The sequence below is a fragment of the Phoxinus phoxinus genome (assembly GCF_949152265.1).
Source record: "Phoxinus phoxinus genome assembly, chromosome: 3".
NCBI lineage: Eukaryota > Metazoa > Chordata > Actinopteri > Cypriniformes > Leuciscidae > Phoxinus > Phoxinus phoxinus.
The window spans coordinates 12,563,991-12,587,508 of NC_136878.1; the positions used below are offsets into that span (position 1 = coordinate 12,563,991).

Genomic DNA, 23,518 nt, shown 5'->3' on the forward strand with positions numbered 1-23,518 from the left:
GTTTCTTTGCTCCTCTGAATTTGTTGATATTTCCTGGACTGATTCCGGTTACCGCCCGGCTTTCGACTACGCTCCCACTGTCTGCCATGTACAGAACCCGGTTTTGTTCATTAAATGTTCTTTGCTTTTTATGTTTTAGCTATTTATTATACTTAAAAACGAAATTTGTTTATATGTTCATTTCTTTTTTTTAGTTTTTCACAAATTACTTTTGGAAGTGCAATTTGATTAGGCTATCATTCTATGTAATTTTTACTCTTCAAAGTGTAGGCCTACACTTGTTGATTATAATTTAAAAAGTATAATATCTGAAAAAATATATAAATGGGGGATATCTATATCTAGCATAAAACAATTTGTCAGAACGTCTTCTCTCAGTTGCTGAATGTCGTGCAACAACGTTGCTACAGGCCTGTCGCTTCTTACAATTTTACGTTGATACAATGTTGCGAGCACGTAGACAGCGACGTTGTAGAAATGCAACATGAGATGCTCTCTCTCTCTCTCTCTCTCTCTCTCTCTCTCTCTCTCTCTCTCTCTCTCTCTCTCTCTCTCTCTCTCTCTCTCTAACGCATTGTTCGCAAGGTTAAAGGTAATTATTAACAGAGTCTGTCAATACTTTCACTTTAAGGTGAGAAGACTTTGTACCAAAACAAAACCATTTAAAATCAATGGGATATTGCCGTATTAAATCCACTAGGCCGTCTATCTGCACATAGCCTATTTTGTAGTAGCAGCCTGTAATGTTATTATTTTTTTTATTGTAGTGATTGGTCCAAAGTTTCCAGTAAACATAGTAGTGATGTATTGTGTAATGAAGCAGTGTGATAAAAACTGTATAAAGATATTTAAATATTACGTAGTTAGTCAATATGATTAGCCTACCATTAACCGCTATAACTTAAGGAAAATGCGCAGTCAGGACTTTTATTTTGAACTGCTCTGAAGATATTTAGTAGTGTTCAACTGTGCTTTATTTACGTACTTTGTATTTTCACGGAGTTTGACATTCGTTGCTTATTATGGAGGAAGAAGAATCCGTTCCGCCAAAGCCAAGTGTTTATCTGGAGAGAGAGGAAGGGAGTGCTACCTTTAAAATGAGTTTTTATGATGAGAGAAAAGAAGAGAGTGAAGTTCATCATCCGTTGCAGAGAGCAACATCTCCAGCTCTAAGCTATGTGTCTTTGAAGAGTGACAGATCCATGGCTGAGCCTCCTAAATTCAGTGAAGAAGCAGAACACTTTCAACCCAGGTAAGTCAGCTGAATATACAGTACACTTGTAAAAATAGAATTGTAATCAAAAAGTTTTGAAAGATCATGGCCTGGTTTCACAGACAGGGCTTAACATGGTTCACCTTTAGCATGTGCATATACACAGGCTTTTTAATTAATTTCAGCATTTTCAGTCTTTCAGGGAAAAAGGAGGATTGTGCTGTTCACTACCAATTTCAGGGAGCAGCATCTCTATCAAGCTATATGTCTTTAAAGAGTGACAGATCCATGGCTGAACCTCCTAAATTCAGTGATAATGTAGGACATTTGCAGGCCAGGTGAGTTTATACATGAATATAGTCATATTACTCTTGATTCTTCATGGAGATGCACTGATCATGATTTTTCATGGCTGATTCCGATTTCTATCTTTTTTTTTACAAGCAAATTGGCCGATTCTGATATATTTTGCCTTTTTTTTCTTTGAGCAAATTGATTTGTTGTGTATTGCACTATAACAGGCAAACTGGCCTTAAACAAAAAAATCTGTAGCCATTTAAATTTAGAGGCAAACACTGCATTTTTTATCACGATATAAACATAAATGCTACACACATGTAGCATGAGCAGTTTTTTTTTATTTGAATTAGATTGTATAATTTCAAGATTTAAAGCAAAAATTTGTGAAATTATGCTACATAAGTCATCTGCATTAAACAAAAACAGCAGACAGACTTAAAGGGGTCATGACATGAGAAACCAAATTTGCCTTGATCTTTTGGTATATAAGAGGTCTTTGTACCATTAAAACGTCCTGCAAGTTTCATAGCTTAAAGGGATAGTTCACTTTAAAATAAAAATTCTGTCATAATTTACTCACCCTAAAGTTGTTTCAAACCTGTATTAATTTATTTCTTCTGCTGAACACAAAGAAAGACTTTTAGACTTTAGAAAAAGTAGACTTTTTTTTTTTCCTACTATGGCATGTAGGTGAGGCGTCAGTGCCGGATTCTGCAGTCATTCTGCGCTTATTTCCCTTCTCCCCTCACTGCAGCCACCTACTCTTGTCATAATTTCAGGCAAGGTGAGGTGCATCTCAAATGAGCATAATATCTCATTAGCTCCCACGATTCACCCAAAATGTCATAATCAAGTCAGTTTCCCTACTCTCTCAAAATACTTAAATATTTGAATATACAGTACATGCATATTTTGCAATAAACTTAATATATCATAAGTATACAAAATATATTATGAGTAATTTTATATTTCTCTATTGTTTTTTATTTGATTATGCTGTTCACAATGCTTAATGGGATTGTAGTTCTTTCTATCACTAAAGTACACAGACTTGTCCGATTTGTCTTTTTTGCTTCAAATCAAAGTTTTTCTAATGTTGTTCCTCACCTCATAGCTTATAACAGGGACTTATTCCGCCATATTGTGCATTACACTTTCTTCCTTTCATAAGTAATATTAGTGCACAGTCATTTTATCTATAAAGTCTCTGTTTATAATCCCTTTACATTTAATAGCTAAATTTGGAGTTATATCGAAGATAATGCTGTCTCAGAGTGTTCAATATAGTCTATATTGTTTACTAAATAGGAAGTCCTACAAATGACACTTTGGGCCCTATTTTAACTATCTGAAACGCAAGTATCAAATGCGAAACGCAAGTAACTTTTTGGGCGGATCTCGGGCGCTGTTGCTATTATACCGGCGGGATAAATTACTCTTGCGCCCGACGCAAATCTAAAATGGGTTGGTCTGAAGTAGCTTCATTATTCATAGGTGCGGTTTGGGCGTAAAGTGACCGTGAATCAGAGCGCCCTCTCACATTCCCTTTAAAAGCAGGCGCGCTTGTTCCATGGCGGATTGCTATTATAATGGCAGATTTGCCAGGCGCATGCAACTTACATGATGTTAAAGGTGATTTAGCAGTCTTCAGAATTTGTCAGGTGTCCTTATATACCTAAACAGGTTTGATCTGTCATTACTACAATTGGCCTGAATACTTTGGGTAAATGTGTAAGCTACATTTGGGTCTTCATGGACTCTTCATGGACACCACAATGATTTCCCTCGTGTGGTAATATTTTTCCTTGTAATTATGTATGGTTTGCAAAAATGGGAATGCGTCTGTGTAGATGAGAGAAGCAAAATGTATGCGCGTTGTGTTTGCACACACTACATTATGGCCAAGCATGCACCCTTAAAATAGCATCTGAATAACACGCCACTGACTTTAGACTAGGTTTTTCCTGGTCTGTGGAACGTTTGCGCCGGAACACACCTCCTCTTTTCGCTGAACCGGTTCATTCCCTGATTTACCGACATGGGTCTGTGGAGGGAAAAGTCCGCTGTGCGTCGGGCGCAAAATGGGATTGATAAAAGTAATTTGCGCTGGGTGCAAGATAGGGCCCCATGTCTTAATTAGGGCCCAAGCCTTGAAAAGGCGAAGGCCCTATTGTTTTCCTTCGGATTATTCTTCTTTATTATTATTATTAGGGCCCAAGCCTTGAAAAGGCGAAGGCCCTATTGTTTTCCTCCGGATTATTATTATTATTATTATTATTATTATTATTATTATTATTATTATTATTATTTTTCTTACGACTATTCGGGCACTTTTGGGTCTCTTAACGTGCTCAAAAACTCTTGAAACTTTGCACAAATGTCAGAACCCGCGGCCATTAGAGCCGGACTGAAGCTGGTACCCGGGCGTGGCAGGGGGGCTCGACAGCGCCCCCTGGAACGCGGTCCGAAAACTTGGTCCATAAATCAAACACGCTTGCGTGTAATAATATGAAACTCGGTACACTTATAGATCTCATCGGTTCATATATCCTTCGTGCTCTGACTTTTTACCCCAGCCCAACAGGAAGTCGGCTATTTGGCGTAGTTTAAAAAACACATGCAATGGAATTTAAAATACTCCTCCTAGAAAATTCAACCAATCCCCACGAAACTCGGTGTGCATGAAGTCAAGACATGGAGGATGAAAAATTGCCAGGGGATTTTTGATATCTCGAACGGTTTGGCCGTGGCGAGGAAACGAATTTATGGCGAATATTGGAAACAGGAAGTGTGTTATAACATCCTCATACATTAACTGATCTTGATGAAACTTCAGCAGTGTGTTCGCTGTAAGAGGCCGATCACATGGATGTGACTATTGTGAGTCAAAGTTATAGCGCCACCAACTGGCAGCAGGAAGTGTGTCACTTTCAAAATGCTTTAAAATCACCCTCTTATTTTTACCCGATTTGCTTCAAACTTCATCTGTATAATGTAAACACACGGCAGATGTAGACCTGTGAAAGGATTATTGATATCTTAAATACTGTTGCCATGGCAACGCTTTAAACTTTTATATTCTTTTTGGGTGCATTTGAGGCTCTTAACATGCTTCAAATTGCATGAAACTCAACATGCATATCAGATTTATTAGGTACTAGGCATGTGTGAAGTTTCAGAAACGGGCGCGGTGGAGGGGCTCAGTAGCGCCACCTTTAGTCAAAAATGGGGTATTAGTTTTACCTACAGTAACAAAAATCGGTATTTATATTTATCTCCCCGAGCCGGACAACTTTCTAATTTACAGTCATTAGCTCCGACCAACAGGAAGTCAGATATTTTGGTTTGAATGTGATTTGATGGGAATTTTGCCAGTCTCTCTCAGTGTCTGTGTGTGTGAGAGAGGAGGGGGGCTTTATTTTAACCCTTTCTCTGCTGTGTGGGACTTCTCGGGCACTTTTGGGGCCCTTAACGTGCTCGAAAACTCTTGAAACTTTGCACACAGGTCAGAACCTGCGGCCATCAGGGCTGGGCTGAAGCTGGTACCCGGGCGTGGCAGGGGAGCTCAACAGCGCCCCCTTGAACGTGGTCCGAAAAACTTGGTCCATATATCAAACACGTTTGCATGTAATAATATGAAACTCGGTACACATATAGATTTAATCGGGCCGAACAACTTTCGTGCTCTAAGTTTTACGCCAGTCCAACAGGAAGTCGGCTATCATGGGCTGTATGAAAATGCATGCCCCTGGAATTTGATATACTCCTCCAAGAAAAATTATCCTATCGCCACCAAACTCGGTCAGCATGAAGTCAAGACATTGAGGACGCTAAATTGCGGACGGATTTTTGATATCTCGAACGGTTTGGCCGTGGCGAGGAAACGAAGTTATGGCGAGAAAAGAAAAACACAATGTGTTATAACGTCTTCATACATTTATTGATCTTGATGAAACTTCAGCAGTGTGTTTGTTGTAAGAGGGCGATCACATGGATGTGACTATTGTGAGTCAAAGTTATAGCGCCACCAACTGGCAGCAGGAAGTGTGTTACTTTCAAGATACTTTTGACTAAAGTGGGTGGGTTATTTTTACCTACAGTCACAAAACTCGGTCTCTATATTGTGCTTATCGATCCGGACAACTTTCTCATTTACAGTCATAAGCTCCGACCAACAGGAAGTCAGATATTTTGGTTTGAATGTGGTTTTGTCTCTCTCTGAGAGAGTTCCCCCTGCCATTCTCTGTGTGTGTGTGTGTGTGTGTGTGTGTGTGTGTGTGGGGAGGGAGGGAGGGAGGGCACACACACAGACAGCCCCCCCCCTTTTCTGTGTGTGTTTGGAGGGGAGCAGAAAGACTCACACTGATGCAAGCTCTAAAGCAGACTTCTTCTCGACAGTCAAAGCGGGGTTACGTTATTGCCCGTCGTGCACAGGAACCCGAAAGGCAACGGGGTGGCGGCTTTTTATATATATATATATATATATATATATATATATATATATAAATATAAATAAATATAGCTGCAAGCAGCGATGGAGGGCCCAAGCCGGTGGCAGCGCCAGCCCGGTGCCTTTAGTGTAACTAAAGGCACCAGGGTGGCGGTGCCACCGGCTTGGGCCCGTAATCGCTGCTTGCAGCTATATTTAGGGCCCAAGCCTTGAAAAGGCGAAGGCCCTATTGTTTTTCTTCGGATTATTATTTATTATTATTATTATTATTATTATTTTACTACCTTTTGGGCACTTTTGGGGGCCTTAACGTGCTCAAAAACTCTTGAAACTTTGCACAAATGTCAGAACCTGCGGCCATCAGGGCCCGACTGAAGCTGGGACCCGGGCGTGGCAGGGGGGCTCGCCAGCGCCCCCTGGAATGGGATTCAAAAACATGTCCATATCTCAAACACGCTTGCATGTAATAATATTAAACTCGGTACACATATAGATCTCATCGGGCCGAACAACTTTCGTGCTCTAAGTTTTACGCCAGTCCAACAGAAAGTCGGTTATTATGGGCTGGATGGAAACGCATGTTCTGGCATTTGAAACACTTGTCCTAGAGAATTCATCGGATGACCACGAAACTCGGTGTGCATGAAGTCAAGACATGGAGGATGCTAAATTGCGAGGGGATTTTTGATATCTCGAACGGTTTGGCCGTGGCGAGGAAACGAATTTATGGCGAATATTGGAAACAGGAAGTGTGTTATAACATCCTCATACATTAACTGATCTTGATGAAACTTCAGCAGTGTGTTTGTTGTAAGAGGCCGATCACATGGATGTGACTATTGTGAGTCAAAGTTATAGCGCCACCAACTGGCAGCAGGAAGTGTGTCACTTTCAAAATGCTTTGAAATCACCCTCTTATTTTTACCCGATTTGCTTCAAACTTCATCTGTATAATGTAAACACACGGCAGATGTAGACCTGTGAAAGGATTATTGATATCTTAAATACTGTTGCCATGGCAACGCATCAAACTTTAATATTCTTTTTGGGTGCATTTGAGGCTCTTAACATGCTTCAAATTGCATGAAACTCAACATGCATATCAGATTTATTAGGTACTAGGCATGTGTGAAGTTTCAGAAACGGGCGCGGTGGAGGGGCTCAGTAGCGCCACCTTTAGTCAAAAATGGGGTATTAGTTTTACCTACAGTAACAAAAATCGGTATTTATATTTATCTCCCCGAGCCGGACAACTTTCTAATTTACAGTCATTAGCTCCGACCAACAGGAAGTCAGATATTTTGGTTTGAATGTGATTTGATGGGAATTTTGCCAGTCTCTCTCAGTGTCTGTGTGTGTGAGAGAGGAGGGGGGCTTTATTTTAACCCTTTCTCTGCTGTGTGGGACTTCTCGGGCACTTTTGGGGCCCTTAACGTGCTCGAAAACTCTTGAAACTTTGCACACAGGTCAGAACCTGCGGCCATTAGAGCCGGACTGAAGCTGGTACCCGGGCGTGGCAGGGGAGCTCAACAGCGCCCCCTTGAACGTGGTCCGAAAAACTTGGTCCATATATCAAACACGTTTGCATGTAATAATATGAAACTCGGTACACATTTAGATATCATCGGGCCGAACAACTTTCGTGCTCTAAGTTTTACGCCAGTCCAACAGGAAGTCGGCTATTATGGGTTGTATGAAAACGCATGCCCCTGGAATTTGATATACTCCTCCAAGAAAAATTATCCTATCGCCACCAAACTCAGTCAGCATGAAGTAAAGACATTGAGGACGCTAAATTGCGGACGGATTTTTGATATCTCGAACGGTTTGGCCGTGGCGAGGAAACAAAGTTATGGCGAGAAAAGAAAAACACAATGTGTTATAACGTCTTCATACATTTATTGATCTTGATGAAACTTCAGCAGTGTGTTTGTTGTAAGAGGGCGATCACATGGATGTGGCTATTGTGAGTCAAAGTTATAGCGCCACCAACTGGCAGCAGGAAGTGTGTTACTTTCAAGATACTTTTGACTAAAGTGGGGGGGTTATTTTTACCTACAGTCACAAAACTCGGTCTGTATATTGTGCTTATCGATCCGGACATCTTTCTCATTTACAGTCATTAGCTCCGACCAACAGGAAGTCAGATATTTTGGTTTGAATGTGGTTTTGTCTCTCTCTGACAGAGTTCCCCCTGCCATTCTCTCTCTGTGTGTGTGTGTGTGTGTTAGTCCAGTGAGATACTGGAGGAGGAGGGGGGGGGGGGAGGAGGGAGGGCACACACACAGACAGCCCCCCCCCCTTTTCTGTGTGTGTTTGTAGGGGAGCAGAAAGACTCACACTGATACAAGCTCTAAAGCAGACTTCTTCTCGACAGTCAAAGCGGGGTTACGTTATTGCCCGTCGTGCACAGGAACCCGAAAGGCAACGGGGTGGCGGCTTTTTATATATATATATATATATATATATATATATATATATAAATAAATATAGCTGCAAGCAGCGATGGAGGGCCCAAGCCGGTGGCAGCGCCAGCCCGGTGCCTTTAGTGTAACTAAAGGCACCAGGGTGGCGGTGCCACCGGCTTGGGCCCGTAATCGCTGCTTGCAGCTATATTTATTTATATATATATATATATATATATATATATATATATATAATTTATTATTTATTATTATTATTATATTACTACCTTTTGGGCACTTTTGGGGGCCTTAACGTGCTCAAAAACTCTTGAAACTTTGCACAAATGTCAGAACCCGCGGCCATTAGAGCCGGACTGAAGCTGGTACCCGGGCGTGGCAGGGGGGCTCGACAGCGCCCCCTGGAACGCGGTCCGAAAACTTGGTCCATAAATCAAACACGCTTGCGTGGAATAATATGAAACTCGGTACACTTATAGATCTCATCGGTTCATATATCCTTCGTACTCTGACTTTTTACCCCAGCCCAACAGGAAGTCGGCTATTTGGGGTAGTTAGAAAAACGCATTCAATGGAATTTAAAATACTCCTCCTAGACGATTCAACCAATCACCACGAAACTCGGTGTGCATGAAGCCAAGACATGGAGGATGAAAAATTGCCAGGGGATTTTTGATATCTCGAACGCTTTGGCCGTGGCGAGGAAACGAATTTATGGCGAATATTGGAAACAGGAAGTGTGTTATAACATCCTCATACATTAATTGATCTTGATGAAACTTCAGCAGTGTGTTCGTTGTAAGAGGCCGATCACATGGATGTGACTATTGTGAGTCAAAGTTATAGCGCCACCAACTGGCAGCAGGAAGTGTGTCACTTTCAAAATGCTTTGAATTCACCCTCTTATTTTTACCCGATTTGCTTCAAACTTCATCTGTATAATGTAAACACACGACAGATGTAGACCTGTGAAAGGATTATTGAAATCTTTAATACTGTCGCCATGGCAACGCTTTCAACTTTTATATTCTTTTTGGATGCATTTGAGGCTCTTAACATGCTTCAAATTGCATGAAACTCAACATGCATTTGACATTTATTGCCTAGTACACTTGTGCGAAGTTTTTAGAAACGGGCGTGGTAAGGGGCTCAGTAGCGCCACCTTTAGTCAAAAATGGGGTATTAGTTTTACCTACAGTAACCAAACTCGGTACGTATATTTTTCTCTTCGATCCGGACAACTTTCTAATTTACAGTTATTAGCTCCGACCAACAGGAAGTCAGATATTTTGGTTTGAATGTGATTTATGGTATATTTTAGACTCCGAGTTTTTAGCGGTGGTTTATTTTATTCACACCAAACTTTTTCAACATGATGAAAATACATTAAAGATGCTAAATTGTGAACGGATATTAAATATCTCAAACGGTTTTGCTATGGCGAGGGATTAAAGTAATGTCCAAAAAGAAACACTAAAAGCCTCATATCTTCTAAAAATGTAATTACACACCATTTATTTCTATATAAAAGTACACAAATATCAGAACTAAACCCATTTTGTTCTTTTTGTTCTTTTTTTTTCAATTTAAGAATTATGTATAAGTTAAAAAACAGCAAGAATGCGCTATTTAGTAAAAAAATAAGTCATACATAGGGCAATACTGCCCTCTTGTGGTCAAAATCAGGTAGGCCCATTGTATATTGTCTCTATAAATATATTAGTGACTGTGAGAATATTTTCCTACCGGTTAATAGATGTGTGATTAAAGCGGGGGCTTTTAAATCGCTAACTTAAAAGCCAAAGTAAGTAGGCCTATACTGGACGTCCAGTAGGAATGAACTAAAACACATTCACTCTGTTCTGCTAGTTCCTCGCCGTGAACGCCTTATTGCCCGTGCAGCCGTGAGCGTTTAGTTTCATTTTAAACATAGCACCATTTCGGGGATGGGATTGCTTGAATTGCGTGTTCAATATTCCGTCATCATCTTTTCAGTCAGCTCTTCACCCATGATTAATGAAATTGGACTCCTTGTGCTGATCTTTGCTGCGACTCTCGTTCAGCTCACGATTTATTAAGTGGACACGTTCAGGTTTTAATTGTAGGTTAGTGCCCGCCCCACTCTCTAACTGAACTAAATTATTTTAACACACACACACATCAAATCGACGGTGGAGCGCGATGATATATTTAATATAGGCCTATCTGTATATTTGAATATCTGTATATTTTTCCCACCGGTTAACCAACGCGTGACACCAGCGAGGGCTTTTAAATCGCTAATATAAAAGTGAAAGTAAGTATGATTATGGTGGCGCCCGCAGTGCGCTCGAATTAATTCCTATGAAAGTAGAAATTAACTAAAAAACGTTCGCTCTGTTCTGCTCACTCCTCGCGTTGGACGCGCACCGTTATGAATGTCTGTGCAGCCGTGAGCTTTTTTAGTTTAATTTTACAATTAGCACCATTTCGGGCGGGGGGTATTGCTTGAATTTATTTTACAAAAACATGTGCTATATTTCAGATCAATATATTTGTTTTTCAGATGAATATATTTGTTTTCCTTAAAATTATTCTCATCTGAATTACAAATAATTTATTTCTGTATAAAATAATACTATGACTAAAAACGCATTTGATGTTTCTTTTTTAATCAATAACTTAAATAATCAGATTAGTGCTCTGTTTGAGGACTAGAAATTAAAACCAATGCAATATGATGAATGTCCAAAAGATGGCACCGACAGACTGTTTTAAACGATATATATATATATATATATATATATATATATATATATATATATATATATATATATATATATATATAATAACAATGTTTTGTCCTATTAACAAAAGACAGGCAATGTACTAACAAATGTTAATTGTTTTTTAAAAGTTAAAATGATACTTTATGCATTTGTTTAGTGTCAAATGATTAACAATATAAATTGAACAAAGTATAAAACAAACAAAATAATAAAACGAAAACAAAGCTTGAACATTTGATTTAATTGAAAAGCATTTTTTAAATAAAATGAGTTTTTTTCCTCTGAAATAGCAAAAGCATCGCACACTAGCTGTACCTGCTCTAAATAAATAATAGTAATTAAATAAAAATACAAAATCGAAATAAATAAATTATATTTTATAGTTATTTTTTTAATTCTTGTTCTGTTCTGAATATCAATACATTTAAAAGATTTGTTGTGGAATATTTTGAGTATCATAAAATCAGAACAATTCTCTCGTTTTAGTGATTATTTTTTTATTTAATTGTCCCTTAAAAAAGGTAATATAAATATACTTTATATATATATATATATAACACCTCATATGAATTTTCGGTGTTGTGTACTTACAATGGCTGCTGATTTTATGTGTCCGTTAAGTCCATGAGACTGTAGGGTGTCTAATTTTTCATTTTAGGTTTCAGAAGGGTGCTCACGCATACTTTGTGGTTGATATGTGCCCTCGATGCGCACTTTTGCAGAACCCACACTGATGCAAGCTCTAAAGCAGACTTCTTCTCGACAGTCAAAGCGGGGTTACGTTATTGCCCGTCGTCCACAGGAACCCGAAAGGCAACGGGGTGGCGGCTTTATATATATATATATATATATATATATATATATATATATATATATATATATATATATATATATATATATATATATAAATAAATATAGCTGCAAGCAGCGATGGAGGGCCCAAGCCGGTGGCAGCGCCAGCCCGGTGCCTTTAGTGTAACTAAAGGCACCAGGGTGGCGGTGCCACCGGCTTGGGCCCGTAATCGCTGCTTGCAGCTATATTTATTTATATATATATATATATATATATATATATATATATATATATATATATATATATATATATATTATTTTAATTGATTTTTTTCAGTCTCCTACAAATATGTTTTTGTCAGTCTCCTACAAATTTTTTTTTGTATTTTCTTTCTGCAGCGGGAAAAAGAAACAGGTGGATCAAGATCAGTCTACGTGCCTGTCTGGAGATGTTGTCTGCTTTCAGTGCAGAAAAAGATCTGAAATTTTTCCCAATATACACCCACACATGAGAAGGTTTGGTCCTGCTGAAGAGCCGCTGAACTCTTACCAACCAGTAGATGGCATCCTACAGGGTATCAAAAATAGTCACAAAATTAGCATGAAGAACAAGTATGAGAGTTTGTGTGAAGGAATCGATATACAAGAGAATAAAACCCTCCTGAACAAGATTTATACACAGCTTTATATAATAGAGGGAGAAAGTGAAGGAGTAAATGAAGAACATGAGGTTGTACAAATAGAGAAAGCCAAGACTGAACGCTTACAAGGTACTCCAATCAACTGCAATGACATTTTCCAGCCCATGCCTGATCCAAGTTATGAGAGAAAAGACGAAAAAGAAAACATTAAGATCGTTCTTACCAAAGGCATTGCTGGAATTGGAAAAACAGTCTCTGTGCAAAAGTTCATTCTAGATTGGGCTGAGGGCAAAGCTAATCAGGATATTGATTTTCTCTTTGTTCTTCCATTTCGGGAACTCAACTTGGTTAAAGATGATCAGTACAGCCTTCACAGACTTCTGCTCGACATCCACCCAGAATTTCGTGGGTTTGATTCAAAGATGTATGATTTGTGTAAAGTCTTATTAATCTTTGATGGTCTGGATGAAAGTAGAATTATGTTGACATTTTTACACTGTGAGAAAGTTTCTGATCCGTTTACAACATCATCAATGGGCATGTTGATGTCAAATCTCATTAAAGGAGAGCTGCTGCCCTCTGCTCTCATCTGGATCACATCCAGACCTGCAGCATGCAGTCAGATCCCCTCTCATTACATCAGCCGTGTGACAGAAGTACAGGGATTCAGCGACCTTCAGAAGGAGGAATATTTCAGGAAGAGGATCAGAGATCAACATCAAGCCAGCAGAATCATCTCACACGTAAGAACAGCAGGAAGCCTTCACATCATGTGTCACATACCGGTCTTCTGCTGGATCTCGGCTACTGTGCTTCAGAACATCCTGAAACAAGATCACAGTGCAGAAATCCCCAAAACACTAACAGAAATGTACATACATTTTCTGATCATTCAGACCGATATGAAGAGGCAGAAGTATGGTGAGAGAGATGAGAGAAATGGGAAAGATCCAAAGTTGCTACTGCAGTCAGAAAGAGATGTGATTTTGAAACTTGCTGAACTGGCTTTCAAAGCACTGATTAATGGTGATGTCCTGTTTTATGATGAGGACCTGAAAGAGTGTGGCATAGATGTCAACGAGGCATTGGTGTATTCTGGGATTTGCACTGAGATCTTTAAGGAGGAATCTGTGATATATTCAAGGAAGGTGTACTGCTTTGTTCATCTGAGCTTTCAGGAGTTTTTTGCAGCGTTATTTTTGTTTTCCAACTATTTAAACAAGAACAGTGATGTTCTGAAAATGTTCCAGAAGAAGAAAGGGAGAGGAAAGTTCAAACCGCAGTCCAATGAAGTTTCACTTGATGTGTTTCTGAAGGGTGCAATTGATGAAGCACTGAAAAGTGACAACGGACATCTGGATCTTTTCCTTCGATTTCTTCATGGCATCTCATTGGAGTCAAATCAGAGACTTCTCCAAGGTCTGCTCACACACATTGAGGACAACCCTGAAAGCATGAAGAAAGTGACAAAAAACCTCAAACAAAGTCAAAAGCAGAATGTTAGACCAGAAAGATGGATTAATCTCTCACACTGCTTGATTGAAATGAAAGATACTTCTATTCTTGAATACATTCAGGCTTTCCTTAAAAATGAAGAAAAAAGAAAAATATATCTGTCTTCTACCCACTGTTCAGCTTTGGCTAACATGCTTCTGATGGCAGAGGATGTGCTGGAAGAGTTAAACCTCAAGAATTACAACACAAAATCCATAGAGGCTCAAAGGAGACTGGTACCAGCTGTGAGGAACTGTCGAAAAGCACTGTGAGTTTTGATGAAGTTAATAAGATAAAGAACCCATAAACCAACATTGATTTGAAGAAGGCCTATATCAATCATGTTTTATTTCCAAAGAACTATACAGCCACTTGTTGTTACCTGTAATAGTTATTGCATTATCTTCTTTAATTACAGATTGGCAGGCTGTAATCTCACTGAACAATCGTGTGAAATTGTGGCATCAGCTCTACAGCCAGCAAACTCCCCTGTGAGAGAGTTGGACATGAGTAACAATGACCTGCATGACTCAGGTGTGAAGCTCATTTCTGTTGGACTCAAGAGTTCACACTGTAAACTGGAGATACTGAGGTCAGTTACAGTTACATCACTCAAATATTCTGAAGTAATATCATCATAATTTGTAAAGATTGTGAAGCAAAAGGGCAGTAGGAAAGTATACAGATCATGTTGGGAATATCGAGTCTATTGATTGTCCAATATAAATATGACAGGTTTTATGCATGACTTAATTAAGCGCTGTTCCCCACTAAATAATTTAAAAGTATTCTTACATTTTTATTATTTTATGTGATGGTATGTTTATATAAATTGTAAAAATATTAGAGATCATTTCAAGTGCTTTATTGTAATATTCAGCACAATAATATAATTATTCTTTATAGATTGAAATGCTGCAAACTCACCATACAGTCCTGTGAATCTGTGGCTTCAGCTCTGTTATCAGCAAATTCATGCCTGAGAGAGCTGAACCTCAGTAACAATGACCTGCAGGATTCAGGAGTGGAGCGGCTCGCTGCTGGATTGAAAAGTCCATACTGTAAACTGGAGTTATTGAGGTCAGTTACATATCATTTTATACATTAGATTAGATACTGGGAAAAAATACCATGTTGTCTGTAAAGATAGAAAAGAAAGTAGTATACAGGTACAACACTAAAAAAAGTAGATTGCAGATTTTATGTCTAATCATAAAAAATAAAAAAAAGGTAATATCAAATGATAAACACCCAAAAAGACATTAGTAGTATTGAATAAAAGTTACACAAAGTATTCTTGTTACTATATTATTTTTGAAGCAGTGTAAAAAAAAAAATATGTGAACACACACAAACTTGATGACACTTTAAATAAATAAAAAAATGTATGCCTGTATGCCTTTAATCTGGAAATTGTATAAACATTAAATGGAAACATGAATAGACATTAGACTAAAACAATGACTATGTAAAAAATTATGCAAACACTATTTGAAGAACTGAATGTTCAAAAAAACAAAACAAAAAACATAAACACATTTCCCAAGGCTGGTATTGGTGTAAGAAATCCTTTTATTTTGTAGTTTGTCTGGCTCTAAACTCACCGACCAGTCCTGTGAAACTCTGGCCTCAGTGCTACAGTCAACGGACTCCTGCTTGAGAGAGTTGAACCTCAGTAATAACAACCTACAGGATTCAGGGCTGGAGTTGCTCTATGCTGGACTAAAAAGCTGTAAACTGGAAAAACTAAGGTTTGTGAAGCAGTGTCTGAATGTGTACCTTCTAATCCTGACAGTATTTTTAGATACTTGGAGTGGATTGTGTTGTTGTTAATATCATCAGGATGTTACATATTATTACCTCATATGAAACATAATAGAATGTAATTAATTTGCTCTGCTTATTTTAGATTGGACAGCTGTAGTCTCACTGGTCAGTCCTGTAAAGTCATTTCTGCAACTCTACAATCAGTAAACAGTTTTTTGAAGGAGCTGGACCTGAGTAACAATGACCTGCAGGATTTAGGAGTGGAGATTTTCTCAGCTGGGCTGAAAAGTTTACACTGTAAACTCGAGATACTAAGGTTTGTTTTTCAGATCAGTTTCATTGATATACTAGTACTATGACTGTCTATTAAGAGCCTATATTTTGAAATGTATGTTTATGCACAAGAGTATGTTCGCTTTGTACTTTCATGCGCAAAAAATGCTGCAATATTGGGGTATACACATGAGTCAGTTCACCTGCTATGCATTTTAATCATTTTTTTATCACCTGCTATGCATTTCAGTGTTTTTTTTTTTATTATTATTTTTATTGTTTTGAACAGAATTTCCATTTGTAATCTCACTGATCGGTCCTGTGCAAATGTGGCCTCAGTTTTACAATCAGCGAACTGCCGCTTGAGAGAGCTGAACCTGAGCAAAAATGACATGCGGGACTCAGGAGTGGAGAGGATCTCCGATGGACTGAAGAGTTCACACTGTAAACTGGAGATACTGAGGTGTTTCACAAGCTCACCTTTCACTATCAATGGAAGTTTACACTATATGATTTTAAACACAATTATATAAAATATTTTTTATATTTTTATATATTTTATATAAATATTCTAATATTTTGGAAGTGAATCCAGACACTGCACTATATAACAACAGAAGTTACCAGAAGACAATATTTTGTACCATTTCTTTTCAAAAACTAGTTCTGACCAAACTCTCTCACAATGTGATGATGTCATTTGATTTGAAGTTCAGTACCCTCAAAATGTCCGGTCAGCACAAGTCCGGCGCTCAGAAAAGGAAAGAAAAGAGAAGAAGAGAAGAAGAAAATATAGGCCTTAGAGATTTTCTAAACAAATATTTTTAAAAAAGGTGGTGACGGTGAAGCTGGAACTAGTAAAGTCAACGTAGAGCAAGGTAAGAAACAGCGCAGCAAACGTTTACGAGCCTTGTAACTAGAGATGCACCGATTGATCGGCTGGTGACCCGAATTGGCCGATTTTCACGTGATCGGCCATGACCGGCGACCGGACGGTCAGTCTAACATATGACATAGTCATGCTGATTTTATGCCAGTCAAATGCACTCAGGTGCTGCATGATTAACATCGTGCAACATCAGGTCCACACGGAACACACATGTAGGAAACCTTGTGAATTACGGATGTTTCACACCGCAAGCGAGAGCAGCGCATATCTTTTTTTTCAGCGTGCATGTTAATCAATGAGTGCATTCACACCGGCAGCAGGAGCGTCGCGTGAGCAGCAGTGAAGCGGGGGTTACGCGCGCCGAGTTTATTTTTGTTGCGCTGCTCACGCTCGATTAAAGTGAAAGCACATTTTTGATGGACAAAATAAATGATTTCACACAAAAATTGCCCAAAATGCACAGAATTTGCATGTCTAGTGTGTTTTAACAAGAACTGGACTAGCTATGTCAGAAAAGAAAATTAAGACTCAAAAAAATATTTATAGAAAATGTACCCATTTAAACTGGTTTTTATTATTCAGTTTGGGTAAAAGTATATGGTGTTTTGAGGAGAGGAAAGGGAGAGGAAGAGCAGAGGAGAGAAACAGGTGATGAAGAGCATCTAAGATGATCTCGTCCCGGGCAGAGAGAGAGATATCTTCTGTCTTCAACATCTTTAAATCAATTCAATTCAAAATTGCTTTATTGGCATGACTGTACATAATACAATATTGCCAAAGCTTGGAATACATAGAATAATTATAAAGACATCAAAATAATAAAATATTATAACATAACTTAAATTTAAATGTACAAATTAAATTAATTGTACAAATTAACAGTGTAACAAATTAAGATATGTGTGAACATCTTTAAATGTCTTCCTTTGTAGACTCTCTGGCTGCTTTATCACAGAGAAAGGCTGTTCTGTTCTGGCATCAGCTCTGACTTCAAACCCCTCACACCTGAGAGAGCTGGACCTCAGCTGCAATCATCCAGGAGAATTAGGTGGTCAGGTTCTCTTGGCAAGAGTGAATGATCCAACCTGCAAATTGGAGATACTCAAGTATGTTGCAAAATAAGACTTTTTTTTTTGTCATGCGTATTTAATTAAATGCGTGTATTTAGTTACATGTGTGTGTTTCAGATACTGAGACGCATCAAATCAGCATGGATTCTGACCATTTTGGCACCCTAGAGAACACAGTGAATCAAGTTTATTTTTCTTACCGCATTGGCAAATAGTTTTCTAATTTTAGATTATGCTTACAACTAGAAAGAAAAAAAAACATTAAGTAAGAAAAATTACTTTTCACACAATTCATCTCAAATTAAGTCTATTTTTTAGTACATTTAGAGAAGTAAATTTGTTGTTTTGTGGGAAATATCTGGCTTTATTTAAGTGACATCACAGCCGTGAACAAGGATTTGCTACTTGTTGTTGTTAACCAATTTACTAGACAGAAATTTGGAGACAGTACAAAAATAATTAATAAGGATTTAAAAACAAACAAACAACCACAGAAAGCAAGCATGCGCATCCAAAAATATCTGGAATATAGGTGGAATCTTCAAAAGGATACTGAAGTAACACCTATAGAAATGGCATGCAGTACAAATACAAACAACATATAACAACATTTCTGTCATGACAATTCTCTGAGTGTTTGGCATAGTAATGCATATGACAATAGCTGCTTTTCCACCGACATGCCAAAACGTTCTCTTTGCTAATTCCATTCCGTGCTGATCCGGCCCATCCTGTACGGATATGGTTTAATTTTCCACTGTGGCGCTGATAATGTTATACAAATGCTTAAATAATTGCCTTGGTAATGCAAGAGTTTACAGATGATATGAGATGTAAATAGCGACATCACTATATGCATTCTCGTATTTCCGGGCAGAGAACAGTTTGTAATCGTTCCATGCCGAACCAAGCTCAAGTGGAAACATAACTGGAACCATTCCTTACCATTCTTACAACCGTTTGGCCCGACGGTGAAAAATGTTGCTATGTTTGGCCTTGGCGGAATAGATCTACTACTGCTGCTGCTGTTGGTTATTGCTGCTGTCAATGCATGCACAACACGCTACTGTGAGCAAGTAAGACATGCAGCTGCTGTACAAAATAGCGTACATGAATTAGCAGTAGTGATGTGTCGTTCATGAATGATTTGTTCTTCTTCTTCTTCTTCTTCTTCCTTGGGTTTTTATGGCAGTTGGTATCCAAAAATGAATGATTTGTTCATTTTGAGCGAATCTTTAATATTACTCGGGACTACCGAGTTGTCTCAGAGAGTGATTTGTTAATTTTGTGTTGATCGCGCATGCGCGCAACATCCCATAGGTTCTGTACATGAAACAGAAATGATTAGTTAATCTCTCGAGTCTTCGGGTTCGGCCAGGTCCGAGTCTTTCGTTCTTCCTGTCAGTCCCAGAAAGACAAATGATTAGTTCATCTTTCGAGTCTCGACTCTCCAGTCTTCGGGTTCGGCCAGGTCTTTCGTTCTTCCTGTCAGTCCCATAGAGACTACGCTGTCAGAAAGACAAATGATTAGTTCATCTCTTGAATCTTCGGGTTCGACCAGGTCCGAGTCTTTCGTTCTTCCTGTCAGTTCCAATGCATATATGGAGCTGTGTCACACAGCCCAGATCAGACACTGACGAGTCGACTGAACTAATGTAACATCTCAAAGTTTGAACCCGAAGACCGACACGAGAGGCGGGGAACGATGTGATAAATTTGAAGTTGCAAAAGAAAGAACATCTCAGATCAGGAGGTGAGGTGAACTAACAGTCTGAAATAGCCTGAATTCGAGACCCAACTAATCAATTAATTAAATATTTCGGTTTCTTATAATTTGGCTTTGGCTGCAAGTTTATTTTTATTTAGTTTTCAAATGTAATCAACATTTTCGTAAGTACTTGATGTGTTGGGCTGTTTAACATGACATTTTAATTATATTCTGCTGAAATAAACAAGATGAACGAAATGACTCGAAAAAAGATTCATTCATTTTGCTGAACGAGATTCAAAGATCCGAGTCAGTAAAATTATCTGAACTTCCCACTACTAATTAACAGATCTATACAGATAGAGCTGGGGAAGGTGGAGGTTTTCTGAAAGTGTGTGGAAATGCTGACCAAGTATTTGATTTGTATTTGTTTGAATGAGCTTATTGGCTACTGATTCAGCAGGAACCAATCAGCTGTGCCCTGTTGAGAATGATGTGATTGCAAGCAGATTGAATTAAGGACCTATTGGCCTGTGCCGTCTAGAGTTTCATGACAGAACTTTGTATATATACATATATCTTCTGCTGACATAAAGCATATGTACATCTCTAGTTAAGTAAATTGACTTCTTCCTGCAACAGATACGTTTAAAACTAAAGGAAAAACACAAACAGAATTCAGACAAAAACTTTACTGTGTTTGTGTTATAAATTGGCAGAAATTAACTTTTTTTTTTTTTTTTGCAGTCTGGAACATGAGGGCAAGTTTAGGATTACAGCTGGATTACGAAGATGTAGGTTTTTACGCACACACACACACACACACACACACACACACACAATACTTGTCTCTACATGTATTGTGTTGTCTATGATCTTTCTCTGATCTCTATTCCTGTCGGAGTACAGGTGCCTGTGAGCTCACATTGGACCCAAACACTGCACACACACATCTGTGTCTGTCTGAGGGAAGCAGAACTGTGATGCATGTTGAAGAGGCACAGTCATATCCAGATCACCCTGAGAGATTCAAGTGCTGTCCTCAGGTTCTGTGCAGAGAGAGTCTGTCTGGACGCTGTTACTGGGAGGTTGAGTGGAGTGGGAAGAACGGAGTCTATGTTTCAGCGTCATATAAAGGTATCAGGAGGAAAGGAGAGAGTAATGACTGTGAGTTTGGATCCAATGAGAAGTCCTGGAGGCTCATCTGCTCTGATAACAGTTTCTCAGCCTGGCACAATAATGAGAGGACTAAAATACGTCCACCGTCATCCTCATCTCGTTCTAAAAGGGTTGGGGTGTATTTGGACTGGCCAGCTGGCACTCTTTCCTTCTACAGCATCTCTGACACAAACAGGGTCACACACTTACACACATTCCACTCCACATTCCCAGAGCCTCTCTACGCAGGGTTTGGCCTTTATTCTGGCTCCTCTGTGTCTCTGTGTCAGATTGAGACATCTCTTGTAAACAACTGTGGGAATGAAAGAAATACAGTTTTAATATAACAAACACTTCGAGAAGAACTGTTGTTTGAAAAAAAAAAAAAAGTAATTTAAACAGACCAATTTTCAGGGATAAGTAACACAAAAAGTTGATCAGAAGTGATCACGTCATAATACAGGTATTCAAGATCTCGATTTAACAGTTGTTTTCTCTTTTTTTCTGCTGGAAACAAAAAGGTAACAAAAACCATAATATATCCACTGTTAAATCATGTATAAGTGAGTTTTTTTTATTATTATTATTGGCAGGGACTCGCTCATGTTGTCACTGTGATTTTAAGACACACATCCGTACTAATTTCGGATGTACATGAACAATGAAACTGTTGTAGTGTTTGATTGTGGAGCTGGAGCCGGTTATTTCTCTTTCATTTGGAGATATAATGATTTCAAAACATATCTCTGTATTTTCACCATGCAGAGTTTTAAAAACAGTTTTATATGCGTTATTGAGGGGAGAATTGATAATTATAACGGTCCTTCACACACTAGGAATGAAACCGTAGGAATATCACAAATCAAAATAGTGCACACTAATATCTGAATGTTTTTTAAATGAACTTTGGACGTTTTTTAATATTGCTCTGCCAGATAGATAACTTTCATGAAAAATTTAGAGGAGATTTTTTTAGACTCTGTTTATAATTCTTTGTTTAAAGTTTCTTTGCTTTATACATATTTGCATTGCTAGTGGAAGATGCGTATTTTGTTTTCAAGATTAGGTTTTCAGTAACTTTACTTCTATAGCTGTGAACCCATGTTTGAATAAATTGATCACAAATTGATGTCATTCAATCATTCTGCTGTTTCTGCTCACTGAACACTTCATCATGTAACAGTTGTCAATATCAGGAGAGGTTATTCGATCTGCCTCAGATAGCAGGCCACCGACAGCCCACAGATTTACACAACCTTTAAAATCATGCAAATGGGGATTTCTATAATATAGAAGTGACCAAATATTAAAGATTAAGTGGACATTTGAATTAAATGTTGTTGGGCAATATTAAACAAGGATTTGATCATAACACCCATTGCACATTCAGAGATGCTCTTCTGCAGACCTCAGTTGTATCTAGTTGTTACTGTTGCCTTTCTATCAGCTCTGGCCGCTCTCGTCTGACTTATGGCCTCAACAAGGCATTTTCTGTCACAGAACTGCCGCTCTCTGGATATTTTCTCTTTTTTGGGCCATTTTCTGTGAACCCTAGAGAGGAATGTGTGTGAAAATACCAGTATTAGCAGTTTCTGAAATACCCAGAACAGCCCTTCTGGCATTTATTTTAATACGTCTCCTCTCCATTTTAAATCTTTAAAGCCTTCATTTTTGGTCTAATGCTGTTTATGCTTTGGAGGGAAACATAATAAAAGTCAATTATGGACTTTCAGGAGTGAGAAGAGGTCAACCCTATTATTTGTCACTTTGTCAAATTACAAATTACACTACATCAATAATAACTTGGATTAGCTAGCTCTAAACATAAATGTTCTCATTTACAGTTTAAATTGTTTTAGGGAAACATATGAGCTGTTCAGCAAAGAAGTTTGACAAACACAACATTATATTTGATAAACATATCCAAAAACTGTATTACAAAAAAAGAGCATATTTTGTGGACCAAAAAAAAAAAACCTTGGCAATGGTCAAAAAGTAAGTTCTTCATTTTGTATGCTATGAAAAAACAGTCCATATCTTATGTAAATTAAAATTATTCATGCCACTGTTTTGAGAAACAATTTTACCAACAAAGGTTCTCACCCAGATCTCACAATGAAGAGAAAGAGAGCGTTTCGTGTTTTTATGAATAAGGGGATTTTTCTTAACCAAAAACTATTTTAGAATCATTTCTAATAATAGGGTGAATACAATAGATACATACACTGTAAAAATAAAATGTTGGTTTAACTTAAAAATAAGCAAGTTACCTTGTTGCCTTAAAATGTTGAGTTCGTTGTAATTAAAAATTTGAGTAAATAGAATGAAGAAGAATGGTTTAATAAACAGAAACTCAAAATAGTATGTTATCTTCACACATTAGTTATCGAAGTTGATTTGACAAAAGATATAAAGTTGTGATAACAAATCATGAAAATATTTTTTTACAGTGGCTTTTGAAGGTAATCTATTGTAGTGTAGTGCACTACAGTATATTGTTGTGGAGATCTTTAGCTGTTGTGAAGGTCTTTGCATCTTATGTATGGATCGATTATCCAGATCTAGGATCTAT

At 38.1% G+C, this 23,518-nt stretch overlaps 1 protein-coding gene across 5 annotated transcripts; it reads left to right on the forward strand.

The window, feature by feature from the left end:
* Positions 1–496: 496 nt before the first annotated feature.
* LOC306995933 (NACHT, LRR and PYD domains-containing protein 3) lies at positions 497–22,088 on the forward strand. Of its 5 annotated transcripts, none has more exons than XR_013796952.1 (12): positions 497–1,252; positions 1,399–1,551; positions 12,346–14,349; positions 14,500–14,673; positions 14,988–15,161; positions 15,665–15,832; positions 15,991–16,164; positions 16,411–16,584; positions 17,943–18,116; positions 18,198–18,256; positions 20,536–20,582; positions 20,698–20,781. XR_013796952.1 is itself a non-coding variant. In XM_079607926.1 (12 exons), the coding sequence occupies exons 4-12, from the start codon at positions 12,455–12,457 to the stop codon at positions 21,291–21,293; spliced, it is 3,576 nt and encodes a 1,191-aa protein (XP_079464052.1). In that variant the 5' UTR covers positions 510–1,252; positions 1,408–1,551; positions 2,204–2,297; positions 12,346–12,454; the 3' UTR covers positions 21,294–22,088. The 5 variants fall into 5 exon arrangements, 4 of the variants coding, with proteins under 4 accessions (XP_079464049.1, XP_079464050.1, XP_079464051.1 ...); XM_079607926.1 differs by lacking the exon at positions 18,198–18,256 and adding an exon at positions 2,204–2,297 and having other exon boundaries at positions 510–1,252; positions 1,408–1,551; positions 20,698–22,088; XM_079607923.1 differs by lacking the exon at positions 18,198–18,256 and having other exon boundaries at positions 508–1,252; positions 20,698–22,088.
* The last annotated feature ends 1,430 nt before the right edge of the window (positions 22,089–23,518 follow it).

Coding starts and splice junctions, on each gene's coding strand:
- LOC306995933 (XM_079607923.1), top strand. CDS start 1,023: ATGGAGGAAGAAGAATCCGTTCCGCCAAAGCCAAGTGTTTATCTGGAG. Junction 15,162..15,664: donor TGTAAACTGGAGTTATTGAG/GTCAGTTACATA, acceptor TTTATTTTGTAG/TTTGTCTGGCTCTAAACTCA. Junction 18,117..20,535: donor TGCAAATTGGAGATACTCAA/GTATGTTGCAAA, acceptor TTTTTTTTGCAG/TCTGGAACATGAGGGCAAGT.